Source organism: Schistocerca gregaria, chromosome 5, assembly GCF_023897955.1.
Source record: "Schistocerca gregaria isolate iqSchGreg1 chromosome 5, iqSchGreg1.2, whole genome shotgun sequence".
Lineage (NCBI taxonomy): Eukaryota > Metazoa > Arthropoda > Insecta > Orthoptera > Acrididae > Schistocerca > Schistocerca gregaria.
Window position 1 is genome coordinate 171,016,404 of NC_064924.1, and position 17,513 is coordinate 171,033,916.

Consider the following 17,513-nt stretch of genomic DNA (forward strand, 5'->3'; position numbering starts at 1 on the left):
GATAGAGGTGTAAACTCTGGCGCATGGGACGATACGTGGACGTTGGCGTCATTTGGACCGCAGCTGCAACACGGCGAACGGAAACCCGAGGCCGCTGTTGGATCGCCTGCTACACTAGCTGCGCGTTGCCCTCTGTGGTTGCCGTACGCGGTTGCCCTACCTCTCCAGCACGTTCATCCGTCACGTTCTCAGTCCGTTCAAATTTTTCAAACAGATCCTTTATTGTATCGCTTTTCGGTCCTTTGGTTACATTAAACCTCCGTTGAAGACTTTGTCTTGTTTCAACAACACTGTGTTCTAGGCGGTGGAATTCCAACACCAGAAAAATCCTCTGTTCTAAGGAATAAACCATGTTGTCCACAGCACACTTGCACGTTGTGAACAGCACACGCTTACAGCAGAAAGACGACGTACAGAATGGCGCAGCCACAGACTGCGTTGTCTTCTATATCTTTCGCATGACTTGCAGCGCCATCTGTTGTTGAAAATTGTAACTACTGTAATTTCTAAAGTTTGTCCGCCTGAAAATGTACTGTTGTCCCAAGCATATTGCAACAAACGGTATATTTCTATCGCTGCTCGCTTAGTTTTTATTGCCGTTTCAAATATACCGGTCATTTTTGAAACACCCTGTATATTGTGTTCGAACATTATGAATTACCTGGAAGAAAACAGTCTATTGACACACAGTCAACATGGGCTTAAAAGAACATCGTTCCTGTGAAACAGAACTAGCTTTTTATTCACTTGAAGTTTTGAGCGCTATTGACAAGGGACTTCAGATCGATTCCGTATTTCTGGATTTCCGGTAGGCTTTTGACACTGTGCCACACAAGCGGCTCGTAGTGAAATTGCGTGCTTACAGAGTATCGTCTCAGTTATGTGACTGGATTTGTGATTTCCTCTCAGAGAGGTTAAAGTTCGTAGTAACTGACGGAAAGTCATCGAGTAAAACAGAAGTGATTTCTGGCGTTCCCCAAGGTTGTGTTATAGGCCCTTTGTTGTTCCGTATCTATATAAACGATTTGGGAGACAATCTGAGCAGCCGTGTTCGGTTGTTTGCAGAAGACGCTGTCGTTTATCGACTAATAAAGTCATCAGAAGATCAAAACAAATTGCAAAATGATTTAGAAAAGATATCTGTTTGGTGAGAAAAGTGGCAGTTGACCATAAATAACGAAAAGTTTGACGTCATCCACATGAATGCTAAAAGGAATCCGTTAAACTTCGCTTACACGATAAATCAGTCTAATCTAAAAGCCGTAAATTCAACTAAATTCCTAGATATTACAATTACGAACAACTTAAATTGGAACGAACACATAGAGAATGTTGTGAGGAAGGCTAACCAGAGACTGCGTTTTATTGCCAGGACCTGCTAAGGAGATGGTCTACACTACGCTTGTCCGTCCTCTTTTAGAATACTGCTGCGCAGTGTGGGGTCCTTACAGGACTGACGGAGTACATCGAAAAAGTTCAAAGAAAGGCAGCACGTTTTGTATTATCGCGAAATATGGGAGAGAGTGTCACAAAAATGATACAGGACTGGGGTTGGAAATCATTAAAAGAAAGGCGTTTTCCGTTGCGACGGAAACTTCTCACGGAATTCCACTCACCAACTTTCTCCTCCGAATGCGAAAATATTTTGTTGACACCGACCTACATAGGGAGGAACGATCACCACGATAAAATAAGGGAAATCAGAGCTCGTACAAAAAGATGTAGGTGTTCATTGTTTCCCCGCGCTATACGAGATTGGAAAAATAGAGAATTGTGTAGGTGGTTCGATGAACCCTCTGCCAGGCACCTGAATGTGATTTGCAGAGTATCCATGTAGGTATAGATGGATGTAGATACAACGTCAGAATCGAAAACAATTTTTTTTCTTTCTTTGGAAGCCAGCTTCGTATCACCTTTCACTATTCATTTCTTGTTGATTTCGGTTGTTACCTTCTCTTAATGTAGCACTACAAAAGATAGCCTACATCTTGCAAACATCAGACTGAATGTAGATCTTCTCTGCTGGCCTTAATTAGCAATGGGCTGCCTAAAAAGACATTTGTGAATTGTATAACTCTGCATTTGTTTAATAGAGAGTGAATCCAGTCTACATCTACTTAAGTACTCCACCAGCCACTGTACAGTCCATGGTCGAGGATACAGCATACCATTATCATCAGTTTTCTTTCCTTTTAGGCTCACGTCTTGAGCAGTAGCTACTGCAACCTACATCCTTCTGAATCTGTTTAGTGTATTCATCTCTTGGTCTCCCTCTACGATTTTTACTCTGCACTCTGCCCTCCAGTACTAAATTGGTGATCCCTTGATGCCTCAGAATGTGTCCTATCAACCGGTCCCTTCTTCTAGTCTTGTTGTGCCACAAATTTCTCTTCTCCCCAATCCTACTTAATACTTCCTCATTAGTTATGTCATCTACCCATCTAATCTTCAGCATTCTTCTCTAGCACCACATTTCGAAATCTTCTATTCTCTTCTGGTCCAAACTATTTATCGTCCACGTTTCACTTACATACATGGCTACACTCAATACAGATACTGTCAGAAACGACTTCCTGACACTTTAATCTATACTCGATGTTAACAAATTTCTCTTCTTCAGAAACGCTTTCCTTGCCATTACCAATATACATTTTATATCCTCTCTACTACGACCATCATCAGTAATTTTGCTCCCCAAATAGCAAAACTCATTTACTACTTTAAGCGTCTCATTTCGTAATCTAATACCCTCAGATTCAGCCGATTTAATTCGAGTACATTCCATTATCCTCATTTTGCTTTTGTTGCTGTTCATCTTATATCCTCCTTTCAAGACACTGTCCATTCCGTTCAGCTGCTCTTCCAGGTCCTTTGCTGTCTCTGACAGCATTACAATGTCTTTGGCGATCGTCAAAGTTTTTATTTCTTCTTCACGCATTTTGCAATTACACTTGATAAGGACCCCAAATTCTGGAACAGTATTGTAGAACTGCTCACAGTAGCGTTTTGTATGCCATTTCCTAAACAGATGCAACGGTCCCTCCCAAAGCCCCTCCAAGAAATTAAATTCTTCCACAGTATTTTGATTTTACATGATCGTCCCACTCGCTGTCGTTTCTTAGTATTACCTTTACATACAGTCTTAAAAAAAATACGAACTACGAAGGAATTATCGGAAAGGGACTGAGCTCGATATGTGTGATTTACATGCACAGACAAACAAATGATTAAATGATTATAGTTTCAGAAGAATTGGATTACTCATTCAGGAGTAACAGCTTCACAAATTGGGAAAATCAGTAACGCACTCGTCGATGGCTGGCACTCATGCAAGCAATTATTCGGCTTGGCAGTGACTGACAGAATTATTGGTTTCCTACTGAGGGTACCGTGCCAAATTCTGCCCAACTGGCACTTCCGATCAACAAAATCCCGAGTTGGTTGGAAGGCCCTGCCTATGATGCTGCAAATGTTCTCAGTTGGGAACAGATGCGGCGACCATGCAGTCCAAGCTAGTGTTTGGCAAGCATGAAGACAAGCCGTAGAAACACTTGTGTGCAGGCGGCCATTATGTTAATGCAATGGAAGACCAGGATGGCTTACATGAATGGCAACATACTGTATCGTTGACGTACCGCTAACCTGTAAGGTTGCAACATATTACAGCTAAGGGGTCCTTCTATGAAAAGAAATGGTACCCCATGCCATCACTCATGGTTGTCGGGCTGTATAGCGAGCGAGAGTCGGGTTGGTACTCCACCGCTGTCCAGACACGTCTTCACCCTAAAATCTTCAGTGAAGAAACCCGCTTCGAATTTATCCCTGATGACCAGTGAAGAAATGTCTCGATACGTCCAAGATCGTGGTGGGATACCAACCTGGATGTCGCCAGCCACACAGCCTCGAAACGAGGAGTGATATTCTGGGATGGCATTACTTTTCATAGCAGGTACCCCTACAGCACAGCGGTACATAGACGATTTTCTGCGCCCCGTCTTGTTGTCTTTTATGGCAAGCCGTCCTGGGCTTATATTTCAGCAAGATAATGCACGCCCGCACGAGGCGAGAGTCTCAATGTCTCTACTGCTTGTCGTTGTGTTTGCCGAACCCTACCTTGGCCAGCAAGATTGCCGGATCTCTCCCCAGTTGAGAAAGTTTGGAGAATTACGGGAAGGACCCTCCAATCGTGTTGTGACTTCGATGAACTGACGCGGCAATTGCACAGAATTTGGCACAATATCTTTCAGGAGAACATCCAACAACTCTGTCAATCAATGTGAAGCCGAATAACTGCTTACATAAGGACCAGAGGTGGACCAACGGTTTGTTGACTTGCTCAATTTATGAAGCTCTTTCTCTTGAATAAATTATCAATTTTTAAAACTTTATGTCTTTTTTATGTCTTTTTTTTATACATCATATGTACTGATTTCTGTCCCATTTGAATAATTTTTTTTGTCTACTTACATGACCTGAAGTGCTCAAGATACGCAGCACTGATCTTGTAATGAGAAAATACTTTGCTGTTCTTTTTGTTTACAACCCTTCTCTTATATTTATATACGTTACACCATTCTTTACACCAATGGTTAATTTTGTCCAAGTCTTTCTGCAATTCCTTACGACCGTCCGACGATGATACTTTACTATAGACAAGTGGGTTCTTAGTCTTGTAGTGCTGTTGATCCTTTTTGATAAATCGTTTGTACACGTACACTACTGGCCATTAAAACTGCTACACCAAGAAGAAACGCAGATGATAAACGGGTATTCATTGGACAAATATATTATATTAGAACTGACATGTGATTACATTTTCACGCAATTTTGGTGCATAGATCCTGAGAAAGCAGTACCCAGAACAACCACCTCTGGCCGTCAGACAGAACTTGGATGGCGTGTACAGGTACAGCTGCCCATGCAGCTTCAACACGGTACCACAGTTCATCAAGAGTAGTGACTGCGGTATTGTGACGAGCCAGTTGCAAGGCCAACATTGACTAGATGTTTTCAGTTGGTGAGAGATCTGGAGAATGTGCTGGCCAGGGCAGCAGTCGAACATTTTCTGTATTCAGAAAGGGCCATACAGGACCTGCAACATATGGTCGTGCATTATCCTGGTGAAATGTAGGGCTTCGTAGGGATCGAATGAAGGGTTGCAAAGCCACGGGTCATAACATATCTGAAATGTAACGTCCACTGTTCAAAGTGCCGTCAGTGCGAACAAGAGGTGACCGAGACCTGTAACCAATGGCACCCCATACCATCACGCCGGGTGATACGCCGGTTTGGCGATGACGTATACACGCTTCCAATGTGCGTTCACATCATGATGCTGTAAACAGAACCAGGATTCATCCAAAAAAATGACTTTTTGCCATTCGTGCACCCAGGTTCGCCGCTGAGTACACCATCGCAGGCGCTCGTGTCTGTGATGCAGCGTCAAGGGTAACCGCAGCCATGGTCTCCGAGCTGATAGTCCATGCTGCTGCAAACGTTTTCGAACTGTTCGTGCTGATGGTTGTTGTCTTGCAAACGTTCTCATCTGTTGGCTCAGGGATCGAGAAGTGGCTGCACGATCCGTTTCAGCCATGCGAATAAGATGTCTGTCATCTGGACTGTTAGTGATACGAGACCGTTGGGCTCCAGCACGGCTTTCCGTATTACCCTCCTGAACCCACCGATTCCATATTCTGCTAACAGTCATTGGATCTGGACCAACGTGAGCAGCAATGTCCCGATACGATAAACCGCAATCGGAATAGGCTACAATCCGACCAAAGTGGGAAACGTGACGGTACGCGTTTCTCCTCCTTACACGAGGCATCGCAACAACGTTTCACCAGGTAAAGCCGGTCAACTGCTGTTTGTGTATGAGAAATCAGTTGGAAACTTTCCTGATCTCAGCACGTTGTAGGTGTCACCTCCGGCGCCAACCTTGAGTGGATACTCTGAAAAGCTAATCATTTGCATATCACAGCATCTTCTTCCTGTCGGTTAAATTTCGCGTCTGTAGCACGTCATCGTCGTGTTGTAGCAATTTTAATGGCCAGTAGTGTAATTGTCTCGCTCGGCCGTACGATCCTTCTCGAAAATGGGAATGACCTACGCGTGTTTGCCAGTCTTTAGGTGCCCTTCGTTACGCCAGAGAGCTACTAAATGCTGCTAGAAGGGAAGCAAGTGAAACCTTAGAAAGCGATTGTAGTTGTTTTGCTATTTCGAAATCATCAATCTGAGTGTCTGCCTTTTCGAAGTTCGTACGGAGACTAAAAACAGGGATCGTATTTCTACCTTTCGCGTCTAAGCAATTTCGGGAGACAGACTTCAGTAATCCATTCGTCTCTCTGTTGTCTTCCGTTTCGGTACCTGTATGATCAATGGGTAACTGCATAGATAGTTTCGAACCGCTTACTAATTGTACGTAAGAATATAACCTTTTAGGGTTGTTAGTAAGCTCGGACGAGGAAAATTACGTTCTAAATTATCGAATATTTCTCTCATTACCTCTCCTTACACTTCTTTTCGCTTCTATCAGCTGTGAAACATCCAGAAGAAGTATGGTAGAGCAGATCTGCCTCACGCACAACTCTCGGCTGAAGAAGGAGCCCAAACCATTGGTCTGAGTAATAACTATCATGTACATGATCATGCGTATATTATCCGCGTTATTTACGTCTAATTATATTCTATACTGTAGTAAATCTTAGATCACCATATGAAAACGATCTCTGCTATAACAACGTAAAAATAAACTCTTGAATGACCTATTTATGCGATTTGATTCTTCCTACATTTGCCTTGAGGAAATGACTGACTTCTTTGAACAAACTTCGTTCAGCTAACTTACTCCATTTTTCGGTTTCCTGGGATCCCAGTTTGCTTTCGTCCTCAATGAAGCCCTTGTTCTTGAGCTGCATCATCAGTTGGAGGAAGTCATTGCGGACCACACCGTGTTGTTCACGATACTCCACAGTATCTTCCACCATCTTCCGAAAGAATCCTGACTTCCCACTAGCACTGTTCTTTAACCTGAAAATAATGGAATTTTTTTATTATTTTGAGCTTTACTTCATTACAGAGGCTTATCTCCAACATAATAATTTACTCGGAAATTACAATACAAAGAATAAACGTTCTTAAACTATATTTTCAAAATATTCCTCCAGGTGTTCCGGTCTTGTGTGTTCTCTTCCTCTGCGCCCATTCTCCTTATTGCGTGCTGTACATTTTGGAGCCAGGTGGTCATAGGTCGTCCTCTTCTTCTTCTCCCCTCCGGTTCCCACTCCAGTATCAATTTTGGTATCTGGCTTTCTCCATTCGTCGCACATGCCCGTACCTCTGTAATTCCTTCCTATCCATTACGTAATATATTCTTTCTCTTATTTCCATTCTCCTTATTATTTCGGTATTCCTTATCTTTTCTTTCCTGCCGATTCTTGCCGATCTTGCCCAGAAGTCCATCTCTAGAGCTTGTAACTTTTTAATGTGGTTCAGGTTAATTGTCCAAGTCACCGTTCCATACAGAACCACACTCTCTAATATGGATTTGTGTATTAATTTTTTAGTTCTGCTCATTACATTCTTGCTCCATAAGACTGAGTTAAGCATTCCAATGACCTCCTGTCCGCTACTAATTCTTTTACCGATTTCTGACTCTGATTTTCCCTCGATTTTTAAAATGGATCCCAATAACAGAAAGTGTTTATCTTTTTGATTTTCTTTCCTTCAATGTATAGCTAAACTGAATCATTAATCAAGTATTCTGTTTTTAGGTAATTAATCTTCAAAACCCCAAGTTTTGTGTGCTACTGGTAGTTGATTACACATATAGTTAGCATCCTCCCCATCTTGTGCTACGACTACTTGATCGTCAGCAAACTGTCAATGATGTAGCTTAACTCCATCTCTTATTTCTAATTCCATACTTTTATATTTACGAGACCATGTTCTAAGGCTAATATCTATATAGGTTTTAAATAATGAAGGTGACATGGGACAGCCCTGTAAATGGCCTTTTTCTATTCTAAATTTATGTGAAAGTTTTTACCAACTTTCACTTGGCAAATGTTATCTTTATACGTCTGTTGTATTATTTTAATCAAGGAAGGGTTTATGTTTGCCATATGTAGTACTCTGCAAAGTAATTTTCTTGGAACTCTATCAAACGCTTTTTCTATCTATGAAAATTAGTCCTAAATTATTTGATTTTTCCCTATGCTTCTCCAAAATCTGTCGTAATGTGAAAATATGGTCTATACATGATACCCCAGCCGTGAATCCACATTGTTCTTCTTGGGTTCTAAATTTTTTTCCAGTTTGATTTTAATTACTTTCGTAAAAAATTCTCATGAAAGTGTTTGTAACACAAATTCCTCGACAGTCTGAACAAATTTTGTGATCCCCTTTCTTAAATATGGTATTAATGTAACGTAGCTTCATCTAGTTGGGTATTGAATCTCCACGTATCATTTTGTTGAAGAGCTCTGTTATCCGTTTCTCAACTTTGTCACCACCATATTTCAGACTCTCCAGATTGATATTGCCTGGTCCAGGTGATTTACCATTCTTTCCTGTTCTCAACGGCTGGAGTAATGGAAATAAAAATACATTTAAAGTAAGTAGTGGGATTACATCTCAACGAAAGAAAAGTCCTTTCTCTACCTTTATTGGATTCTTCGTTATATTCAGCAATCATTAATCGAACTTACATGAAATGCATTAATGACTGACATAATCTGTCCTTAGCCAAATTTCTCTGAGACAGAAATGTTTTTTTTAGTAGTACTTTTTTAATATTGTCTTCTGGCTATCAATATCTTAAACGAGCTTTTCTTGTCAGTTATCACTGTACCAGACAGAGGCGACGGTATACCAAACCGAACCAATTGAAGTTACTCATTAAGCTGTCCTACATACAATAAGATTCTGCCGATGTTAGATGTGACTAGGTGAAACAAATGTTTTAGTCTAAAATGTAAAAATTGCTGCTTCAAACAACTCTACTAATTTGAGAAACAGCTGTTCTTTGGATAAGAAAAAGGTCCTCTCTTAAAAAGTCGACAGTGAGCGACTAGTAAAGGCGTTTGTGTAAAAGTAACAGGAAAAAACTTAATTCTGGGAGACGGAAAGGGGTTCATTCCAAGTTCATCTTAAAGTGAGGCCAGCGCCTTAACCTTGAGTAAAAAATAGTGCAGGGCGAAAACGATGAGCGAAAAGCATATAGGTCTTATGGTTTCACAACTGCTAACTGGATTGCACGAAAGGTCTGTAAGTTGTGCTTTTCAGCCACTTCCAAAACCACTGCAGTTTTGTGCCCATCATCGTAATCGTACTTTTGTTGTGTTCTCAACTATGTTATCTCCTTGAGGAACAGTTCCATGTTAGTTGGGTGACAGGAGAGAGCGTTGTAATGTACCCCTGAAGCTGCACTCACTAGGAAACTTCACCAACCTTACCCCATCGTTTAGAGAGGAAAAGCCCACTAGCAAGATACCAGACGCAGAAATCGATCCCGTGTGAAAATCTGGACCATTATCTTGATAGTGTGCAGTTATGTTCTGAATGTACAGCTTTTTTTAAACTTGCGCGGGCATTCGTTGTTTGCTTACTCTGTTCCACCGACGCCGGCTAATGGCGGAGCGCGAAGTGCTGTAGAGTGGAGTGAGTAAGAGGATTGCGAAATACTATTCTGACTTTTGTCGAGGACGTAGCAAATTGGGCATCCGACGGGGTCCGAACTTCTTAACCCCCGCCCCTATCATCTAAAAGAAACGACACGTGACTAGTGGCCATATGGTGATACAGAAGAATATTTTCGTTTTCAGTCACACGACTAAAAAAGGAATATACTCTGTCGAGTTAACAAGGCCATCGATAGATTTAATCTATCCATATATCGATAGCACTATCGGCTATCACCCATCCATATTTAAACCGAGACAGACTACTGTGGCCTTACTTGAGCTCAGTTGTTGTTTTCATAATCAGTTCAGTTCTTACTTGCAGTTGAATTTAAAGTAAGTGCTGCTCTTTATTGCTCTTGTGCTGTGTGCTGTTGTAATAGTTTCTAATGATGGCTATATTAGTAACAAGGAAGATAAGGGAAATCCATTTCGATTCGTCCACTAGCGTTGACAATATGTACACATTACTAACTAGCCTAATTTACCTATCTATAGCACTTTATCTCAGCACTGGAGTCGTTATTTCGACAGTGGTACAACTTGAGAGTAGCAAAATTTCAGTATTTTACAAGGTAGCAGAGCTGTAAGACTCATTACAAATAACGTTAAATTAAAATCAGGAAATTTAAATGTAGGTTTTTAGTAGGAGAAAGACAGATATCGTCAAAAGAGGTTTGAGCCCGTTTCTATTCTAGATTCAACATTAAGATTCTTTTGCACTGCGATAACAAACATATTAGAAGACTGAGCAGTGTACTGTTAGCAAAGAGACAATACATTATATTAGAATTTTAATTTCTTCGCCAATAAAATGAAATTACCAAATTACCAAATAAATATTTGAGAGTTTTAGAATTTCCCATATTCTGCTTTTGTAGGTACAGAATACCAACAAGGGTACTGTTAAAAATAAAATTGAACATTTATGTGCGAAAGGCTGACATATTATTCACCGTACATACCAGGTGTACCGGTATGAAATGAGCGTTTTTTTGTGAAAATGAGACACTAATTTTGAACTGAAAAGTAAAAACATTTTATTCAAAGTACTGACCATTGCTTTCTATATATTTTGACCACCTTTCTGGCAATTTGTGGACACCACGCCCATAGAAATGTTCGTCTTTTGAAGCAAACCAATCAGACACCCAATCGAAGTGTTTCTCAGCCAATGCGCGTCCCATTGATGGAAACAAATGGTAGTCGGAAGGGGCCAAGTCTGGTGGATACGGCGGGTGGGGTAGCAGCTCCCAGCCAAGTGTTTTGATTGTATCCTGAACAAGTTTTGCTTTGTGTGAGGGCGCATTGTCGTGTAAAAAAATTACTTTGCCATGTCTTCTGGCCCATTCTGGTGTTTCTTCTATCAATGCATAGTTCAAATTGAGCGATTAGTATTCACAGTTTCACCGGGTTTTAAAATCTCATGATATACCACGCCTTTCTGGTCCCACCAAACACAGAGCATTGTCTTCTTGCCGAATCTATCTGGTTTTGCAGTCGATGTTGATGATTGTTCCGGATTAACCCATGATTTTTCCGGTTTAGGATTCTTAAAATAAATCCAGTTCTCATCGCCAGTAATAATTCGATGCGTAATTGATTTTATTTCATGTCTTTGAAGCAAAATTCGACAAACGGTTTTTCGGTTTTCCACCTGTCTTTCATTCAATTCATGTGGCATCCATTTTCCACACTTTTGGATCTTTCCCATAGCTTTCAAACGGTCAGAAATTGTTTGTTGTGGAACATTTAGCATTGCTGCTGTTTGCTTCTGACTCAAAGTACTGCAGCATCTTCATCCAATATTGCTTGCAACGTCTTCGAACTTTTTTGGTGATCTTCCACATTCTTCATTTCTTACATCAAAATCATCATTTCTGAAGCGTTGAAACCATCTTTTGCATGTTGCTTCTGATAGAGCATAATCACCATGTGCCTCGACAAGCATTCGATACGATTCTGCAGCACTTTTTTTTTCAAATGAAAACAAAAAATTAATGCTTTCCGCAAATCATCACTTTCTGGTACAAAATTCGACATTGTTAACACGATGAAAACATATGATATTGTTTGTTCCATGACTTGATGTATACTAAATATCTTTGACAGATGTCAATCAGATTCGTTCACAACAAACGTTCCCTATCGACACATTTGTATCTTAACGCTCATTTCATACCGGTACATCTGTACCCCTATTTAACTGAGTCGTTGTGCTCCATCGCCATATTGGGATTATGCTAGTTCGTTTACGAAAACATTTATCGCCGTACACAATGCCGGACTTTAATCGTTGTACTCGCTTGTTTCGTGAGTGCGTTACCTTGGAGCACACAACACTATATCTTGAGCTATCAAAATTTACTTTCACTAACAAGAAAACATGAAATGCATGTTCCACCACGCTCGACAATCTCATTTCACTAACACGTTTTTGGAAAGGTGACGGCATTGTTGCCACCAAGTTCCTGACTCTTTGACGTATTCTAATGCAAGTTTAACGAAATGATACTAATTGGCCATCGCGACCCTTTGGCCAACGTGCTCCGGTCTGCCCCATACTCCAGTAGATCCAACGTAATGAAAGTCTAGATCATATTCAATAGAACTTTTATGTAAGAAAATTGGCTGCTGAACTGATTTTAAACCAGTAACAATATAGGTTATTTGATTTTTTCTCATTTTTCCTTTCAAAACCAATGACTTGTCTTCATGTATTCAACTAAAACGATTGTAATATAAATTTGAAATTATTACTTTTGAGACACTGGAGGACTCATATTTTAAAGTATCATATCCACCTGTATCTTCGAATGCACTCATGTTTCTGCTCATGGTCGTTCTGCGGTTTTGTTCTTAGGTTGGCTCGAAATTATAAAAAGAAAACTGAGAGAGGCAATGTTTCAGAAGCAGCGATGAGATTAGCAGTGACAGAAGTAAAGCGGAATGAAAGATCAGTTAGGAAAGTGAGCAGAGAGTGCAACATACCTAGAAAACCTTCATAGAGGTACCGTAACAAATTGAAAGATTTAGAACCTTTTGGAACGTCAAAAAAATTCTGGGGTAGATTTGGCTTCGTAGAAATATTTCTTTGTTTTGTAGTCTTTACTTAATATTTTAGCTAATTTAAAAATAACAACAGATATAACGGAAATAATGTATAAAACTAAGTTCACTAATAATTTTCTAAAAGCTTTATTAAGGACTACTTAGATAGGAAATACATAGCTAACAAAAATTTATGTTTCCCATTACCTGTACTCGAACAAGAAACCTTTCTTTAAGAGTACCTTATTAAAGCTAGTGACACATACTTTGGCTTTTCATTCAAACAAGTTTGACAGTTTGCCTACACCTATACAATTGCCTGTCAACGCAAAAGACACCAGTCTTGGACTCACTTTGGAATAGCAAGTCCTGGTTGGATTTCAGGATTTCTAAAACGACATCCAAATCTCTCCTTCGAACTCCTTAAGCAAGTTGTTTGGCACGATGTTGTGGCTTCAACAAGTACAACACAGCCTTTTTTGTTTGTTAATCTGAACAATGTTATGAAAAGACTGAAACTGACACCTCGTGACAACTGAAATGTAGATGAAACTGGAATCATTACAGTCCAAACGCCTGACCGAACAGGAGCTCGAAAAGGACTGTGTCTAACAGGGCTACTGACATCTGCTGAAGGAGGATCGCTTGCCGCTATGGCTTTAGAAAATGGGAATAACGTGCCTCCATGTCTCATATTCCTTAGGTTGACTTCAAACCCCATTTTAACAGACACTGTCATGTTGGGAGCATTGGTAGCGCCCAACACTCAAGTTGGATGACAGAAGCTTGCTTCTTGAAATACATGCAACATTTTGCAACACTTGTTCTAAAGACCATTTTTGCTTGGTACTAGTTGGCAACCGTAGCTCCCATTTATCAGATGAAGTCCCACATTTTTGCAAGGATAATGGATTCACACGTTTGTCTTTCCCAGTTCACTATAGTCACAAACTATAGCCCTTAGACCGAAATATGTACAGCCTTTTTAAGAAATTTATAAACTCACTGTGTACTGCATATATCACAGGAAACGAACGACTAGTGACAATAAACACTATGTTATTAAAAGTATCCAGACATCTGGCTGAAAAATGACTTACAAGTTCGTAGCGCCCTCCATCGGCAATGTAGGAATGTGGTGTTGGCCCACCCTTGGCCTTGATGATAGCTTTCACTCTCGCAGGCATACGTTCAGTCAGGTGCTAGATGGTTTCTTGGGGAATGACAGCCCATTCTTCACGGAGTGCTGTACTGAGAAGAGGTATGGATGTCGGTCGGGGAGGCCCGGCACCAAGCCGGCGATCCAAAACTTCCCAAAGGCTTTCTATAGGATTTAGGTCAGGACTCTGTGCAGGCCAGTCCATTACAAGGATATTACTGTCGTGTAACCACCCCACCACAGGCCGTGCATTATGAACAGGTGCTCGATCGTGCTGAAAGATGCAGTTGCCATCCCCGAATTTCTCTTCAACAGTGGGAAGCAAGAAGGTGCTTGAAACATCAATGTAGGCCTGTGCTGTGATGGTGCCACGCAAAACAAGGAGTGCAAGCTCCCTCCATGAAAAACACGACCACACCCCACCATCGCCTCCGAATTTTACTATTGGTTCTATACACACTGGCCGATGAAGTTCACTGGGCATTCGCCATACCTACAGCCTGCCATCGGACAGCGAAAGTGCGTACCGCGATTCGTCACTCCACACAACGTTTTTCCACTGTTCAATCGTCCAATGTTTACGCTCCTTATACCACGCGAGGCGACGTTTGGCATTTACTGGCGTGATGTGTGGCTTATGAGCAGCCGCTCGACCATGAAATCCAAGTTTCCTCACCCCCCTCCCCACCTAACTGTCATAGTACTTGCAGTGGATCCTGATGCAGTTTGGAACTCCTGTGTGATGGTCTGGATAGAAAAAAAATCTTCAAATGTGTGTAAAATCTTATGGGACTTAACTTCTAAGGTCATCAGTCCCTAAGCTTACACACTACTTAACCTAAATTATCCTAAGGACAAACACACACACCCATGCCGAGGACTCGAACCTCCGCCGGGACCAGCCTCACAGTGCATGACTGCAGCGCCTCAGACCGCTCGGCTAATCAAGCACAGTGGTCTGGATACACATATGCCTATTACACATTACGACCCTCTTCAATTGTCGGCGGTATCTGTCAGTCAACAGACGAGGTCGCCCTGTACGGTTTTGTGTTGTACCTGTCCTTTAACGTTTCCACTTCACGACCGGATCTAGGGATGTTTAGAAGTATGGAAATCTTGCGTACAGGAGTATCACACAAGTGAGACCAAATTACCTGACCTCGTTCGAAGTCCGTGAGTTCCGCGGAGCGCCCCATTCTGCTTTCTCACGATGTCTAATGACTACTGAGGTCGCTGATATGGAGTACCTGGCATTACGTGGCAGCACAATGCAGCTAATACGAAAAACGTATGTTTATGGGGTGTCCGGATTCTTTTGATAAAATAGTGTACCACCTCCTAAGCCTTATGAAAAGTGCACTACCGAATGCAATTACGCCCAGAAACATACTAGCTGGATTCAAAGTGACATGCACCTCCCCCCCCCTCCCCCCGCCCCTTAAACAGGGACATTTTCGCAGACAGTGACTTTCTGCCTTCGTACATAAAAATGAGACCTGAAGCCGGCCCTTCAACTGCTTAAGAACACAATGATAGGCCTATTTATGTCAATAGCAACGCCTCTTAAGTTAAAAGTCATATCGCGTCAACAACAGCGCTTATCAACGCCTGAAGAAGTCAAGCCATTTAAGACGTCACAACCATGAAAAAAAAGACAGAAGAGAAACGAAGAACTTCAGCACTACTGAGAGATACGCCAGTGAAATACGCATTACAACGCGAACAACATGCCTCCAAGGAGAGAAAACAAATAAACTTTGCCGGCCGGAGTGGCCGTGCGGTTCTCCGTGCTACATTCTGGAACCGAGCGACCGCTACGGTCGCAGGTTCGAATCCTGCCTCGGGCATGGATGTGTGCGATGTCCTTAGGTTAGTTAGGTTTAATTAGTTCTAAGTTCTAGGCGACTGATGACCTCAGAAGTTAAGTCGCATAGTGCTCAGAGCCATTTGAACCAACCAGATAAACATTAAAGAGAAATACTAACGTTCTGCGTAAATGTGGCTGTGGTCATGACAAAGCCGAATGAGGGTATGCACTTGTAAGACGATTCTTCAAGATCAAAAAAATGAGGATGTCCTGTGTCTTAGGTGTGGAAAACCATTCTCTCGCAGCAATCCAGGTTATGAAATGATTCAATGTACAAGTTTCAAGCGGTGGGCACACCTGTCATGTGTCAAAAATGACGTGAAAGGTCTTTTCTATGAATGTTGTAACTGTGAAGATCCTATCACACAATCAGACGAATACTCATAAGAGTTCTGGTAATTCTTTTCTGTCAAGTTGTTCCTAAAACAATTATGTCATTAAGCTGTACGAATTTATATTAAAATAAACTGTGAATATTAAAGTCAATCTATTTTCACTTTAATAACTAGCGTAGTAAGTACTGAAATAATCAAATCTGCTGGGCCACATTACCCAGTGGATGGGGTAGGTTGGGCCCTGTGATATTAGTGTACTAAAATTATTTTAAATGAATAGACAATAGTGAGATGCCATAATTACTTAGCTGTAAGGCTGCTGAAACAGTGCACCAATTTATTTATTTATTTATTTGTTGTTCCGTGGGACCAAGTTAAGGAGAAGTCTCCATGGTCATGGAACAAGTCAATACATGAAATTATAACACGATAGTAGAAACAGATAAAATTAAATATAAGAAACCTATTCAGGCAACAATTCGTAAGTTTAAATAAAGAAAATCAACAATGTAACACTGGAATTTGCTTAATTTTCAGCTCTTCCAGGAGCTCCTCGATAGAATAGAAGGAGTGAGCCATTAGGAAACTCTTCAGTTTAGACTTAAAAGTGTTTGGGCTACTGCTAAGATTTTTTAGTACTTGTGGTACCTTATTGGATGGGTGCATCAGATTAGTGCACTCCTTTCTGCACAAGAGGCAAGGAAGTGCATTCCACATGCAGATTTGATTTCTGCCTAGTATTAACTGAGTGAAAGCTGTTAACTCCTGGGTATAAGCTAATACTGCTAACAACAAACGACATTAAAGAAATATATAGCGTGAGGGCAATGTCAGAACTCCCAGATTATTGAATAGGGGTCGACAAGAGGTTCTCGAACTTACACCACATACAGCTCGAACACCCCGGTTTCGAGGCAAAAATATCCTTTTTGAATCAGAAGAATTACCCCAAAATATAATACCATATGATATAAGCGTATGAAAATATGCGAAGTACACTACTTTTCGTGTTGAACTGTCACTTATTTCAGATACTGTTCTAATGGTAAATAAAGCACCATTTAGTTTCTGAACAAGATCCTGAACATGGGCTTTCCACAACAGCTTACTATCTATCCGAACGCCTAGGAACTAGAACTGTTCCGTCTCGCTTATAATATGCCCATTCTGTCTGATCAAAATATCGGTTCTTGTTAAATTGTGAGTTAGAAACTGTAAAAACTGAGTCTTAATGTGATATAGCATAAAATTATTTTCCACAAGCCACGAACTTATTTCATGAACTACATTATTTGATAATGTTCCAATATTACACACAAGATCTTTCACTATCAAGCTGGTGTCATCAGCAAACAGAACTATTTTTGAATCACCTCTAATACTAGAAGGCATATCATTTATATAAATAAGAAACAGCA

General features: G+C 40.9%; 1 protein-coding gene across 1 annotated transcript in view; it reads right to left on the minus strand.

Moving 5' to 3' along the window:
• The window catches only part of LOC126272731 (cytochrome P450 6k1-like), an 80,987-nt gene that overhangs the window by 23,062 nt on the left and 40,412 nt on the right, over nucleotides 1–17,513 (minus strand). The window contains exon 5 of the mRNA XM_049975788.1: nucleotides 6,848–7,029. Coding sequence (XP_049831745.1) covers nucleotides 6,848–7,029 — 182 coding nt within the window. The remainder of the gene's footprint in view (nucleotides 1–6,847; nucleotides 7,030–17,513) is intronic.